Source organism: Anoplopoma fimbria, chromosome 21 (assembly GCF_027596085.1).
Source record: "Anoplopoma fimbria isolate UVic2021 breed Golden Eagle Sablefish chromosome 21, Afim_UVic_2022, whole genome shotgun sequence".
Lineage (NCBI taxonomy): Eukaryota > Metazoa > Chordata > Actinopteri > Perciformes > Anoplopomatidae > Anoplopoma > Anoplopoma fimbria.
In genome coordinates this window covers 4872740-4887431 of record NC_072469.1, presented here as the reverse complement: position 1 = coordinate 4887431, position 14692 = coordinate 4872740, and the positions used below count along the sequence as shown (strand labels likewise).

Genomic DNA, 14692 nt, shown 5'->3' with positions numbered 1-14692 from the left:
CTAGCAACTAGCCCTGTTGCTAGGCGAGTGTTGTCAAACAAACGCCCACCGGTCACAGAGCTTCTAGCTAATGTTAGCTTGTTAAAGTTAGCTAGCTAGCTTTTTAAGGTGAACTTGATTTTAGTGTCTTTTTTTAATTTTTTTTATTTATTTTTTTAAATCAAAATGTCTGAAGTTGAGTATCCACGTGAGAGCGTCTACAATCTCATCCCAAGGGACGAGGTCCAGACTGAAAAACAGCAAAGGTAGCTTATGCTAGGTCATATTAGCTTAGCATTAACTAGCTAGGTTAGCTAGCTAGCAGGTAAGATGAAACTTGTTAGTTAGTTAGTTAGATCATAGGCTGACTAGAGAGCTATAATAATACATTTATGGCATGTTAATAAAGTAGAATAAGTCAATAAAAGGAATTTAAATGTGTTTTTAACTTCTGTTATGATGTGACACTGGATAAATACATTTTAATTTGTATTCTAAAATGATTTCTCCATCTGAAGGTATATGTCCAAGTATAGGCCGACAGTGGTTCTGGAGGAAAAGTCAACCAAGGATGCGATGAGGACGATGGGACCAGCTAAAGTAGAGGTGCCATCCCCAGAGAAGTTCCTCAAGAAGCATTCAAAAGAGCCCAAATTACCCGAAAGTGAGTCCTCCTGAAGACTATTTGAACAATGTGTGAGTACGTCTTTGAGTCTTCACCTCTTATTTACCTGTACTTTCAGAGACACAGTGTTCGAAAGATGTTCGTCACTCCTGCACTGTGAAGAAACCAGCCGTTCCTGCGATGACGGACACTCCACCCATGGGCATTCACACCAAGAGAGACTTCATAAAGACAGCGACCGCCGTGCCGATGAAGCCCCAGCCCACCTGTGTGGACACCAGGAAGGGACACAAGCAGCTCCTTGAGAATTCAGGACTTGTCCCCAAATACATCAAGAAGAAGGTTTTCCTTTCCACATCACTACACACGAGAACTATTTGAGAAAGACGTCTTGCATGCTTACGTCAGTAGCACATAGAAACACCCAGAGTAAAGTCCCCCTTTTTTTGATTATTTCATCTATCTGTGGGACTTGATTTGATATTTCATTAGGTCAACTACATATTCTAAGTTTCCAGTTCGTATTCGCAGCATTACGGAGAAGTACCTGAGTACCTGCAGCAACGCAACGAAGTAGAGCGGCGAGTTCAGGAGGAGTATGACAACTATGTGAAAGAACAGAGGGCGAAGGGAGCCATGAAACACCTGTCTGACGAGGAGCAACAAGCCGCCCTGAAGGTACTCGAACACATCACAATCAAAATCAGAAACAGTTAATTGCCAAGTATGATTGCACATACTGTACATACAAGGAATCTGTTTTGGCGGTTGGTGCATAATAATAAACACAGTACAGTAGTATAAAGACATAGAATATGAAATATATGAGTTCATTAAAACATGTCTGTTATTAAAATGTCTTTATTTAAAGTGCACATTTGTGATTGATTGTCCTGGGGATGTTCTAGTTCAGGTCAGTTGGGCCTTGTTGATAAAATTCATTCATTCATTCAACTGAAGGAGTAGTAGTTTTTAGGAAAATACTTTTTTTTCCTGACAGTAACATTTCCAAACTGATTATATTGTGCTAGTGATGGGTTTCCCTCTGTTGGTTCACCATGCAGGATCTGAAGAAGGCCTGGGAGAAGCTGCACCACGAGTACCAGGGCCTCTCATTCGTCACGGACAACATCTCCAAGAAGACCCGCAGGGATCAACTGGAAGTGGCGATAAAGCAGCTGGAGAACGACATCAAAATCTTCGAGAGGTTCAAGACCATCTACATACCCAGCAACTAAGACATCAAATACTGGATTTAATCAGATGTGCTGTGCTGTGTGTCTTCAGACGCCCACCTCTACTTCAAATGTCACATGAGCTTTAGTAAAATAAAAATCTGTATTTGTATATTCTCTCTGTCATATAAACTATGAAGCCAAAATAAAACTGTAAAGCCCAGCTAACCGCAAATTAATGAATCATTCTGAATAACCATGTAAGTTCATAACAAATTTAACATTCTGGCCAGTGGTTGAGATATTTCCCAGTGGGCTCTTGCCATTCTTAGGACTACCACTAGTAGGGCAAAATATGTTTTTGTAGTATTGTACTCTTTGTAATTTTAAAGGGAAAACTACAGTTTAACACATCAAGAGATAATACATTTTAAACGTCAGATAATCAAAAACAAATGTGTCTTTACCTCTTACTTTCATTTTTTCTCACTATCCTGCCTTCTCAATGGAAGTCTTTGAAGAAGAAAATAAGAAATACAAACAAAAAAATCTATTTAATTCTGACTGAATAAAATGTACTGCACTGAAAATGAGCAAAACATTGGTTGTCAATTTCTTTTTAATTCTCTTGCCAGTGGCCCATTATGCGGCCACGAGCCAGCAGAGAATCACATGCATCTGATTATCCCTGTAATTCTCCACGACTAAAACAACGCTGTCCTTTTACGCAAAATGACTGAAGCGTGATCCTCAGAACCATGTGGCCGGTCCAGACGTCTCCTTTGACTCTCTTTCTTTTTCTTCCTCTTTGTTTTGTGGATAGTCGCTGAGAGGAAGGCAACAAAACTGTGAGTAATGATTGGAAATATGAATAGAATAGGAATGTTGAAACTGTAGTTCACAGGCACAGCAGGAATGTACGGTTTAAATTAAGATTTAGACCTCCTAGATGAAACCTAATTTCTCTTTTTCTTGTTCTACTTTTCTCCTGTACTATAACATTTCATGTGAAGATGTAAAGCTTTCCATTATTTGGTCTAGTGTATGTGCAATAATCTGTTTTCTAATCTATTTCTTTGTAGGTCACTGTTACTTGTGTCCTATCCTAAATTTTCAACGCAGCGATGAAAAGAGGAGTCGTGGTATGTTCAACACAAAGATCATTCAGTGGAATTGTTAGAAATGTTGATCACATTTCTTGTGTCATCAGAAAATGATTGTTTATTTGTGTCTAATTATTTTCTCAGCCATTAGGAGCTGTTGTAAAAAGATAAAGTGTTTGTAATTCTCCCAAAGGAATTCCTTAAAGTCATTTTGATTAATTCAACAGTAAGCAGCTTTTAAAGAACCGTCAAGCTTTTTGTTTGTTGTAAACCCAGAGGAGTATAATGAGGCTTTAGTCAGTAATCGTAGTAATACAAATTTAGTGATTGAGCTGAAGGTTACAGATGCTTTAGGCCAACAATCCCTGTGTATATCTCACATACTTTATATTCAATCTTTATTTCAATTTAAAGACAAACAAATCTATTTTGTAGCATTCTTCTGTGAAGAGAAACGTTTTATTTGCTGCTGCTGTGGCTACTTCCAAAATCAATGACACCATAGTCATATCATCCTTGCTATAATTACTTAAAAAAAAAAAAAAGTTAAACTTAATACCAAGCTGCTTTGATTTTTAGTTTTCAAGATTTTCAAGTTTTAAAATGCCTCTACATGACTTCCTACGACAAAATTGAGATACGTTATTTAAGGAAATATCAGTAACAGTCACGGTTACATGTCTCTTAAACCTTGGAAATCCAACCGGCCTTTCCGGAGCTTGAACAGATCTTTTGCAAATTTGACTGTTTCCTCTTAAATTGCACAACTGAGTAGTTTGAACACACACAGCTCTGTACTAACACTCAGCTCTCTGTCCCAGATAGAAGACGACTGGCCAGGATACAGTCTGGACCTGTTCACCTACCCTGAACACTACCATGAAGACATAGACAGTGTTTACATACCAAATGGGGTCATCATGAACAGGTAAGAAAACAACACATTAACACATCATTTTCTGGTCATTTGTCTAAATGTGTTTTTTGTCCTGCAGGGTGGAGCGTCTGGCCCACTACGTCATGGATGACTTCGGGGACAGCATGGTGGTGCTGTGCGTCTTGAAGGGAGGCTACAAGTTCTGCGTAGACCTGGTGGAGTTCATCAAGGTTCTCGGCCGCAACTCTGACAAGTACCTGGAGACCCGGGTGGAGTTCATCCGTCTGAAGAGCTACCTAGTAGGTGAACTGCACCGGGTACTAAAACACAACTACATAACTACATACTTTATAGCAGGCTTTGAATTAAAAAAAAAAATCTTCTGGAGGTTGTTGCAGATCAGATATCTGACCTGCATGAAATGTGGCTGATCACATGAACATTTATTTTTAGTGTCATTAGTCAGGACCTTTAATTTCATGTAGCCAGGAACCTTTCTCACAAAATATCTCCTTATTTTTCCTACCCTCATTTACTTTTGATTCTTACATAAAAAACATTTAATTTAGCTGTTTATATTCCTATGTGACAATGACGTAGTGCTTAAATGATTAGTCGATTATTTGGTTACTCAATCCACAGATACTTAATTGACTAAATCTATAATTTTTATATATTTTTTAAATTGCCAAACTTATTTTTTGATTGTTGCCAGCTTGTCAAGTATGAGGATTTCTTCCTATTCTATTTTTTAAGTTTTTAAGTTTTTTTAAGTCATGGGGAATTTAACATATTTGGCTCTGGACTGTTGGATGAACAAAAGCAGAAATTTGAGGACTTAAAATTGGTGTTTTGGGAATTTCTGATGAGCATTTTACTTCTTTTTTGCACATTTTATAGATAAAATTGATGACAGATTTATCAAAGTTAGTCCTTTCTTACGACATCCACCCACCACCAATGACACTTTTTTCATTTTATAACATCCCATATGTAACAGAGTGTTGCATCTGACTTTGGGCTCAGCCACCAGATGTCACTGTTGTTCATATTTAGTGAGGAAACAGAACATTAATTCAGGACACCTCAAGGACGATTGATTGTTGAGCCACTGCAGAGCTCGTGTCACGAACATACCAGTCTGCTAATTGGTGCTGCTACCTCTGCCAAGAGAAACAGCTTACGACACCGACTAACACCTGGAATGTATAAAGCGAGTTATGATATAGTAATGTTTACAATGATGACTTATTATTCTTCGGTGTGTTTTGGCACTGATGACATCCAAAATGAGGTGATTTACATTTCTCTGCATGTGGTCACATTCCTTTTCTCCCTTCAGAGCACAGGGGAGGATCCTCTATTTCTGTTGTAAGAATTGGCTTTCACAGAGGTTTAAGTAGCTATAAAGGACATTTTTTGTCTTACTTGGACATTTTAAAAACACACTGAATTCATTATAATGTCACAAGCTTTTTTTAAAGGCAACAGATATAAGATTTTTTACCACCCAGTACCACAAAACATACCTGCAGCGTGCAGGGAGTTGACAGGGCTTCATGACAGCAAGTAACAATGAATTCATTTCAATGCAACTTTATTTATCCCTTTAAAGACAGTTGTATTCAGCAGCTTGCCACCCAGATCAACAGATACAAACACATACTTAGATAGAAGAAGAAAAAAGAAAAAAACACTGTTAATCAAAAAACATTTGAGGCTATAAGCTTAAATATGACATGTGGAATTGGTAATAAATACATTAAAATATCTCTAAAACATGTCTGAAAAGTAGTGAGGCTGTAAAAGAAATGCATAAAAACAATCTTAAAGCATCACAATAGGATTTTGTTGTCAACAACAGCAGCAGGATTTTGTTGTCAACAACAGCAGCAGTCGTTCTTACTACGCTGCTCGTGGTCAGCCTCTGAGTGATGACACCGTGACTCAATCTCACAGCTCATGATGGAGTCATGTGACCCGCCTCCAGGGGCCGGGATTCTGTCCATGTCACCGCTCCTCTTATCCAAGCGATGCATCTGTAGCCGACCAAATCTAACATCAAAGCCGTCGTCCTTCAAAGCTTTAGCTTCTCCGACCTTCCCACAGGAACACAGAGAGAGAGAGAGAGAGAGAGAGAGAGAGAGAGAGAGAGAGAGAGTCTGGCTTTGTTTATGTTAAGGATGATGTTTTACGCTCATTGTCCTTGTGCAATAAATATCCTTTTGTGCATTTGTCTTGCATGTCATTGATAAAACGTACAGTATGTCTCTCAGTCTGACAGACCATTTTTTGTCTGTTATGGTGGCTGAAAAGAACAATTCTTGATTTTCATGTTAACACTGCTGAGGATAAAAACTGCATTCATTATTTTAAGTTACGCGTTAATACAAATCTCCTTTCCATTTTTGTCTTCTCCTCCCCAGAACGACCAATCAACAGAGGAGCTGCACATCATAGGAAGCCGAGATCTGTCTTTCCTGCGTGGAAAGGTGTGTTTAAATACGTCAATGGGGCAGAATTCTTTTTTAGCATTTTGATTTATATTAAGAGAACTGAGAGACTATTGGGTGGTAGAATCACATTTTTCATTCTTGATTAATATGTGACACCGTTTCAAATATGTTTTATTGTCCCAAAACATGCCCTTGGGCCAGACCAATCCCCTTTACTTTAACTTTTGAAGCTTTCTCCTCACAACAGTCCTTTTATATGTGTTCACCTCATGAGTGTCACTTTGTTAAAGTGGTTTGCCCTCAACCAGCCTGGCCATGAATCAGGCGTTTCAGGAAAACAAAAAGTTCCCACAAGGCAGATTTATTGCATTTCATCCCTGTTGAGTTCCAGCATGGAGGACTGAGGAGTCTGAAGGAATAATCCCTTCTCGTTGCTCTATTCTCTGAGATAGGCTGAAGACATAAAGTTTGCTTACACAGCTGAATGGGTGCTTAAATATGCCATCAAGCGTTTGCTTTAAAAAGACTGATGTCTGAACTCTTAACTGAGATGTCAGCATGTGTTAAGATTAATTTTCACTTTGGATAAAAAGGTCAATGGGAGTAAAAACAGACTGACCACCGCCATGCACGGAAAACATGAATCACTCCACTTTGTCTGTTGTGTTATTAAAGTGGACTCCTGTTACAATCCTTCACCTCGATGGAACTAAACTCAACACAAAGCCTTACAGAGAAACGATGTTGAGTCACAGCTCCAGGTAGACTGTGAGCGCGGTACTAATGACACAGCTCCTTTTCAAACCTATTAATCTGCTCCGTGATCATGGCAACGTAATGACAGCGTAGACAAAAGTAAATGTTATGTTGGAGACGGAGGTGGCATGCTCTCTGGTTTCAGAGTTGAATGTGTCTCATTCATTTGTTACTCACAGTGGAGTCGTAGCACTCAGATATCTTAATCTAAAGTGGTATTATGGAAATCTGAGTAGTTATGTTTACAGGTAGCACAGCTTTATTGCTGCTTAAGACTCATAGCACCCTTTTATATTCACAAAGAAATGAAATCATTTTCAACTTTTCAATTTGCCCTGAAATGTACATATTTCATTATTAACCATTTTTAGCCGTGATAGCAATGTCAGTCTGTTGGCAGGTCAGTTAACCTGTTTATTAGACCCTGAAATATCTCAAAAACTATTGAATTGTCAGCCATATCATTTTGTTCAGACATTCATGTTCCCCAGAGGATGATTCCCAATGATTTTGGTGATCCCCTGACTTTTCATGTAGCCACCATGAGCTTCACATTTTTAGTTTTGAGTTAAAATGTCACATGAATTTGGTACCGTTTGTTCCTCTTTGGATGAATTGCAACAACTTTTATGATCCTCTGATTTTTCCTCCAGCGGATTTGGCATTACACCTGCTAAACAATATTAGCATTCTCATTTTGAGCATGTTAGCATGCATGACATTAACATAAGCACTAGCATTGACTCTTAGGCCCTGATCAGACAAAGCATGTGTTGCAGGTTGAAAAATTGAGGCGTAACGCATTCTTTTTAAAGATATTGTTGCCAGACAAACCCCGAATGAGTCCTTACGTTAGCTTAACAGAAACCTTGAACCATACGCTACCTAATGGTGAATAGAGCAGCTTAAATCAATGAAAATAACTTCAAGTACTGCACTAATTTGCCTCCAGGCCTGTTGTTTTATGTTCAGATCATGGTTAGTTCAGTTGGTAAAGTCATGTAACTCCAGGTATCCAGTGAAAGTCACCACAAAAGGAGAGAAAAAATACTACTGATGTCAGGCGGTTTTACGTTCTGAGTGATCTTAGAATTATTATTTATCTTCATCTCGAGATCATTTTGTTCTGTTCCTACTTTTAATATCAGTGAATGGTTTTCAAAGTTTTTGCCAGAGTCAGGATTGAGCTACAGGAATCCCATAAAACCCACGATCCAGCAATCCTAGGAGAACTATAAATCCCCCCAAAAACGATGCTTTACACAATCAAATAACTGCCAATGCACAGTTTTGGCTGTTTACAGTCATTCAGCAAAGACAGGTTACGTTTGAGTGTTCTTGTTTTTTTTCACACATTTGGTTGTGTAACAGTGTTCAGGTGTAGACGGAGAGAACATTGGCCCGGCGCCTACATTCTCTCAGATCACTCTCCCCAAAACCATAGATACTCTCCGCTGGTCTCACAAAGAGCCCCATGCACCCGGCCAAAGGGAACAAGGAGTCACTTGAAACCCAGCAGCAGGGAAAGTGTGCAACACCCGGACACTTAGAAGTGACTTTTGCTCAATAAAGACACAGATGTTCATTACTGGCAAAGGAGAGAATGAGTTGTTCTGGGTTTTTGTGAAGATGCTGAAGATGCTGCCAACATTGTTGCTATAGATACCATCTGTAAGAAATGTAAATTTCACAGAAACAATCCAGCCTTTATTCCTTCGTGTTCAAATTCAAAAGGTGTTGTTTTCACTAATGTTTTTCTTTATTTCTACATGTTACCCAGAGTGTGCTCATTGTTGAGGTGAGTGTGTTTTGGGTTTTTTTTGGTCCACAAAAGCACATGAAGAAAAAAACTATTCTCTCTTTGAGTTCATGTTTCATTTCTAAAAGATTTAGCGGGGGAGGAATTTTGAAATCATATAACTTTCCTATTCCAAAATTTCGCACATGGAAAAGTGCTTGATACAAAATATGAAATATCGACTGCATGCACTCACAAGCTCTTTGTTTATGTTAATATAGTTAATCTAGGTAAAAAAAAAAATGTTTTTAAACTTATGATCTGCATATTTATCTGACATGTTTCTCCTCTTTCAAAGCATGCTTCACTCAAAATGTCCCACATCCCTCCCCTTTCATCCTCTCCCTTTCCCTTTGCTCTTCCCTTCCCTAAGGCCATAGTTGACACAGGAAAGACCATGAAGGCCCTTCTGAAGCATGTGGAAACCTTTGAACCCAAGATGGTCAAGGTCGCAGGGTGAGGCAGTGTTTCAGTCATCTGTGTTTTTCCCCACCAGGGGAAATGCCAAGCGTGTGACGAACAGAAGATATCACTCGTCCACAGCCGCTATCTCGTGTCCTTGTGCAGATAAAAATCTTTCCTGGCACATGTGGAAAGTCTTTCCTCCTTTACTGTGTGTGTAATGCTTTTTAAGTGTTAGCATGAGTAAGTTCTATCTTTGGTATTTCTTACGGTGACATTCTTCAAATTAAAATCAGTAGTAAAGCTAGACAATACTGTCATGGTTAGCTATGTAGTGCTGCACTTTTGCACTGTGGAAATGAACTCTTTATTTCTTTATGTTTCAGTCTGTTGGTGAAGAGGGTCCCTAACATGGCTGAAAATCTGACAGACTGTAAGTAGCCCTGGTTTTAATGTCACCCATTCCTCTCTCTTTATTACATTTGTATGGGCTTAATAATCTTTCATTATCCTACATCTGGTATGTCTGCCAGTCCGCTGAAGTGAATCAGATGCATGTTTTTCCATTGTTTATCTATGATTAACTGTGGTGCTGTTCTTTGAAATGTATTCATACACCATTCATTATCATTTCTGATCTGTAAATCCTGAGAGACATTATTGAAACAATGACAATGTGGATATAAGCAGCAATAATGTCCATCCAGTAGTCTTGTGCATGGTGTCGAGGACGGTCAAGAACCAACAGAGCAGAAATGTCAGGGTTAAATTCTCTCTCTCTCTTTTGAACTCCATTGAGAAAATACCAATTTCTGGAATGTCCTGGTAAACTTTGATTTAAGGGACATTTAGTAGCAAATAACCACAATGTCCCTAAATCAATCTGCATGTCATTATGGTCATAAATGTATGTTTTTTTACCTCATTTTACCTCAAATGAATGTCATAATTTGTGCTCATCATGCTACTTTTTAACGTTCATGTCTTTGTTTGCTCTGGCAGACATCGGATTTGAAATCCCTAACCACTTTGTTGTCGGTTATGCCCTGGACTACAATGAATACTTCCGCGACCTGAATGTAAGTCAACTGCCGCACACAGCACATGACCTTTTGAAGAGCTAAGAGAAAGAGATGAAAGAGACCGAGGGAGTGGAGGGGGTAAACACAGTAAATCAAAGAGATGCGCTATTCTACCTGAAACCTAAACTCACCCAACAGGTATCCTCCGTGCCTGAGGAAACTTTACATGAAGGCAAAGCAGCTGAAATCCTTTCTTTGATCCTTTGGTTTATGACCAAATACCTGCAAAACCAATGAAATTCCCATCAGCCTCAGCTAAGAGTGTCACCAGTATTGACAGTATCACACTTTTAGGGAAATTAATTTGCCAAAAAAGAGACAAAATGCACAGTAAATAAAGTTAAAGTGTCAATCTAGAAGATTTCATTTAGATAAATGTCTACTAAGTCACTATCTATCGCCAAAGGAGGTAACAGAACGGTGATTAAGCCTATGGCCCATTGATGAAATATTTATATATTTGCAGTATAACGACATTCCCTGAATAAAATGCTGTATTACAGTTTTTCTCGTTGAATGCACACACAAAAATGCCGACAATTCTGAAATAAAAAGCATGTTAGTATGCAGACCATGACCGCTAAACTCTGACCACAATTCTTTTGTTGTTACTCAAATATAAATCAACCAGAAAAACAATGTTAACCATTTTACAAATTAATTTGAACAAAAGGATAATGATTTTTTTCAAATTTTCTACAGACATAGTGATTATATTGTTATTGTGAATTATTTTGTCCTCCATAATTTGTAGCAAAAATCTGATTTTGTGACTGCCCAAGCCTCAGCTGTACTTTGTGATTAGCACTGATTAGCAAATGTTAGCATGCTAGCACACTAAACTAAGATGCTGAACATTAGCTGCTAAGCACTAGCACTTTACTTTTTTACTTTTTGCAAAGATATCAACCTCCCTTTTTCCTCTGAAAAGTATGTTTGGCATTTCTGCCTCTGTCTTTTTTCCTCTGAACATTTCCCTGGTGCCTTAAACCCATCTCACACCTCCACAAGCTTTGAGTCAGGCCTGCAACCTATCCCCTGTTTTCTTTGTTGCACCCATGACACTTTATTTAATGCCAGATTTCTCGGTCTGAAATTAGTAAGTGCAAACTTATGTGAACTTTGTCATTTTTATATCTGCAAAGACGTGGCCTCAAATTTACCTCTGACTCATGTGAAACACTAAGCCAACACCGACTCCCATTGCTTTCTGTGTGTGTATTCACATTGGTGTGTGTGTGCTGCATGCACTGTATGTACTGTACGATTGTGTGTGTGTGTGTGTGTGTGTGTGTGTGTGTGTGTGTGTGTGTGTGTGTGTGTGTGTGTGTGTGTTTGTCTTGTGCATTTTTGAGGGGGTTGGTATTCATTACGAAACTTTAAGAGGGGGTGACCTGTGGAATGTGGAGGTTAGGCTCTCATTATCAGGCAGAGTTAAAGCTTCCCCTCTTATCTGTCCTTATCCTACAGAAGAAATATGAGTTGAACCCCTGGGACGCCCAAAGTTAGATTAATGAATGTGTCATATCTTTGATTACCTTTCCTGCTTTTCAAATCATTGTAACTTCATCTTTTTGTACCGTATATAGCATATTGAAAACACACAGGAATTCCCCATAGGGCAGAGTGATCTTAAACCAATATATTGCTATCATCAGATGTAACGTTTTGGACAAGATTGAAAAAGTATAATCTCGAAATAACACTTACAGATTTCTCTTCCTCTTTCAGCATATCTGTGTCATCAGCAAGACTGGGAAGATGAAGTACAAGGTTTGAGAAGTAAAGCACAGTTTCACATCTGCTGCACAAAACTGTCTACTTTCTTCAGCAATAAGTAAAGGCTCATTTTTTATTTCTGTAACAACCAGTTGTGGAACTACTTTGTTTAAAAATGCCATTGTTTCAGATTTTTATTTATTTATGTTACTATGTAAATTTAAGTGCTTTGACATCCTTCCTCTCAAAGCAGGCAATCATAACTTTTGAAAAAACGTTTTATTTAATTAAACAAAAAAAAATGTGATGTAATTGTTGCCTCATCCTCCATTTTTTTTGTATGTTGTAGTGATGCAAGCGGGAACAAAGACATGGATGAATAAAAGAGAGAAACGTTGGTCACCAGGAGAGGACTGTTGGTGACAGATGGAGGGAGCTTATGGACGTTGGCATCCCTGTGCCCGGATGATGCCCACTCTGACTCATGGAAAACACACAGTGGGCGCAGCAGGCCGGCAGTGCGACCGACCGAACAGCGTCTCCTCACCACACTGTATCTGTTTGTTCCCAACTTTAATCAGCGTTTACTGGAAATCATAACCAAATACATGAGAATCTGGCAAAACTGACATGTCTGTTGATTATGATCTACACTCACATGCAACCTCACAGACGTTCAACGAGCAGTCAGCCATTAAAACAAAATCTTTGGGTAAATTGTATATTTCATTTATTCTAATTACAATGACCCACCCACCGCAAGTCGCTACTGCTCCAGTGAGTACAAACACAATGGAAACAAAACTTTTTGAATGCCAAATGTATTTTAAAAATCATTAGTTCTTTCATCAAAACATTCCTTAATTACAATTCTTAATAAAAATTCTCTCAATTTAAGCGAATTGCACATAAACTATTGTGTTTTCTTAAGACTCGTGCTGCAAAACCAATCTGAGCTCTGGATCTCTGGAGACTGCTCACAGTACAGGCTAAATATCATTATAACTACACACACACACACACACACACACACACACACACACACACACATAGGTATTTTATATGTTGTGTTGCCATCGTCGGGGCGACTAAGAGAGTCAATTGTGCGTGTCGACAAACAGACCAGAACACGCTTCACCTCACGCAGCGTGCACTCTGGGAGTGTTATCATGTGGCTACGCACTCTTGGTTCTTAATCACCTGAAACTCCAAACAGCCGCCACATTGTGCAACGGGAACACATGCACACACACACACACACACACATAGAGGTATTATTCTAACAGCGTAAAGATTTGTCATTTGACGTTTTGTCGTTACGATGGGTTACAACATCAATCTGATCAGTCTCTTAACGCCAAGGACCACGACCTGCTCCATGTGCAGACTTTGGTGGTCTGAAAAAATCTAATTCAATAAAAAAACGTTTAACAAAATATATTGACATTCTTATGGTTGTTCCAGTATTTTTTGTAAATTATGCAAACCATGTGTTTTCCTCAAACACACTTATAGGCAAAAGGTAATGGTCCAGCTCCGGCTACAGGGCCTCTCCAGGTTAATGGCCTGATAAATGAGTTGCTGTTTGGATAAAACAAAAGAGAGTTCTGGGAGGTTTCGGAGCACTCCGATTCAACGTTGTGCTTTCAAAATGCTCTCAGGTTTCACGACCGTAGCCGTTAACAACACCTTTGCTAATACATTTGGAGGAAGTCTAAATTCATGTCAAGGTTTTATTACTTGTCCTTGACCCCTGAAGTTGTAGAGGAGTGAGATAAGCAGGACAGAAGAAACTCAACAAAATACACAGCTTTTTTGGTTGCTTGCTCTCCGTGCAGCATCGGCCACAAAGACATCCTTTGTACCGCCGGGCTGCATCCCTGTGTGTCCTTATCATAAAACATCAGCACTTGGCGGTAGTGGTTTACTTATCCCAGCGTTGATGCCCCCCCACATGGCCCTGGGAACCCAGAGGCCATTGTCTTTCACCTTGATGCAGGGTTTGGTGAAAGCGAGATGGGACAAAAAGCCCGGCAGGTTTCACATGCTGAGGCTTTGTAGTGCTCCATCAGGGGAACTGAGGACGGGGACCGGCCGCAGAAAGTAGGCTACAGGTGAACTGGGCTCCGCACAAAAGGAACAAAACGGGAATTGTACATTTGAATGGCAACACATTCATGCGTTTGACATATGAAGCCTGTGGTTAGAGACGGAGCTGAGGGGTCTCATTTCACATCGCCAGCACAACAGATAGACTCCACAAACCGAATTTAGTTTATTTGCATTTAAACAAAAAAGTTTGACCTTTTTAGAGGCGCAATTTCCTTGCCAAGAGTTAGCTAAGAAGCTGTCTAGCTTAGCATAAAGACTTGAAACAGGGGGAAACAGCTAACATTTCCCCCTATTTCCAGTCTTCATGCTAGGCTAAGCTAACCGCCTTCTGGCTTCAGCTTTCAAGTAAGAGTTTGACATTTCTTGGGGAAAAACTATTTACAATAATATTTACTCTCTTGCTGAGAGTTAAAGTTAGATGAGAGGATTGATAAGGTAAATATGCTGGATCCAGCGGCCGATTAGCTTAGCTTCACACAAAGAGTGGAAATAGCTCGCCTGGCTCCGTCCAAAAGTAACAAAATCCTGCCAGACTGTTTCTTGGCCGGTATTGTAGCTTCCTGGAGTACTACAGTTTAGAAGTACTGGTTGGCCAGATATGGACAGAC

At 39.3% G+C, this 14692-nt stretch overlaps 2 protein-coding genes across 3 annotated transcripts; both read left to right on the top strand.

Moving 5' to 3' along the window:
* Positions 1 to 47: 47 nt before the first annotated feature.
* On the top strand, positions 48 to 2123 carry enkur (enkurin, TRPC channel interacting protein). 2 transcript variants are annotated; one of them, XM_054623278.1, is made up of 5 exons: positions 48 to 245; positions 498 to 643; positions 723 to 946; positions 1136 to 1282; positions 1669 to 2123. In XM_054623278.1, the coding sequence occupies exons 1-5, from the start codon at positions 166 to 168 to the stop codon at positions 1840 to 1842; spliced, it is 771 nt and encodes a 256-aa protein (XP_054479253.1). In that variant the 5' UTR covers positions 48 to 165; the 3' UTR covers positions 1843 to 2123. The 2 variants fall into 2 exon arrangements, with proteins under 2 accessions (XP_054479253.1, XP_054479254.1); XM_054623279.1 differs by having other exon boundaries at positions 51 to 108.
* Positions 2124 to 2899: 776 nt separating this feature from the next.
* On the top strand, positions 2900 to 12821 carry prtfdc1a (phosphoribosyl transferase domain containing 1a). The gene is made up of 10 exons (XM_054622992.1): positions 2900 to 2921; positions 3704 to 3810; positions 3878 to 4058; positions 6186 to 6251; positions 8752 to 8769; positions 9143 to 9225; positions 9558 to 9604; positions 10174 to 10250; positions 11985 to 12035; positions 12322 to 12821. Exons 1-9 carry the CDS (start codon positions 2904 to 2906, stop codon positions 12030 to 12032), a joined length of 645 nt encoding a protein of 214 aa, XP_054478967.1. The 5' UTR covers positions 2900 to 2903; the 3' UTR covers positions 12033 to 12035; positions 12322 to 12821.
* Positions 12822 to 14692: the final 1871 nt, after the last annotated feature.

Coding starts and splice junctions, on each gene's coding strand:
- enkur (XM_054623278.1), top strand. CDS start 166: ATGTCTGAAGTTGAGTATCCACGTGAGAGCGTCTACAATCTCATCCCA. Junction 644..722: donor AGAGCCCAAATTACCCGAAA/GTGAGTCCTCCT, acceptor CTGTACTTTCAG/AGACACAGTGTTCGAAAGAT. Junction 1,283..1,668: donor AGCAACAAGCCGCCCTGAAG/GTACTCGAACAC, acceptor TTCACCATGCAG/GATCTGAAGAAGGCCTGGGA.
- prtfdc1a (XM_054622992.1), top strand. Junction 4,059..6,185: donor TCCGTCTGAAGAGCTACCTA/GTAGGTGAACTG, acceptor TCTCCTCCCCAG/AACGACCAATCAACAGAGGA. Junction 10,251..11,984: donor AATACTTCCGCGACCTGAAT/GTAAGTCAACTG, acceptor TTCCTCTTTCAG/CATATCTGTGTCATCAGCAA.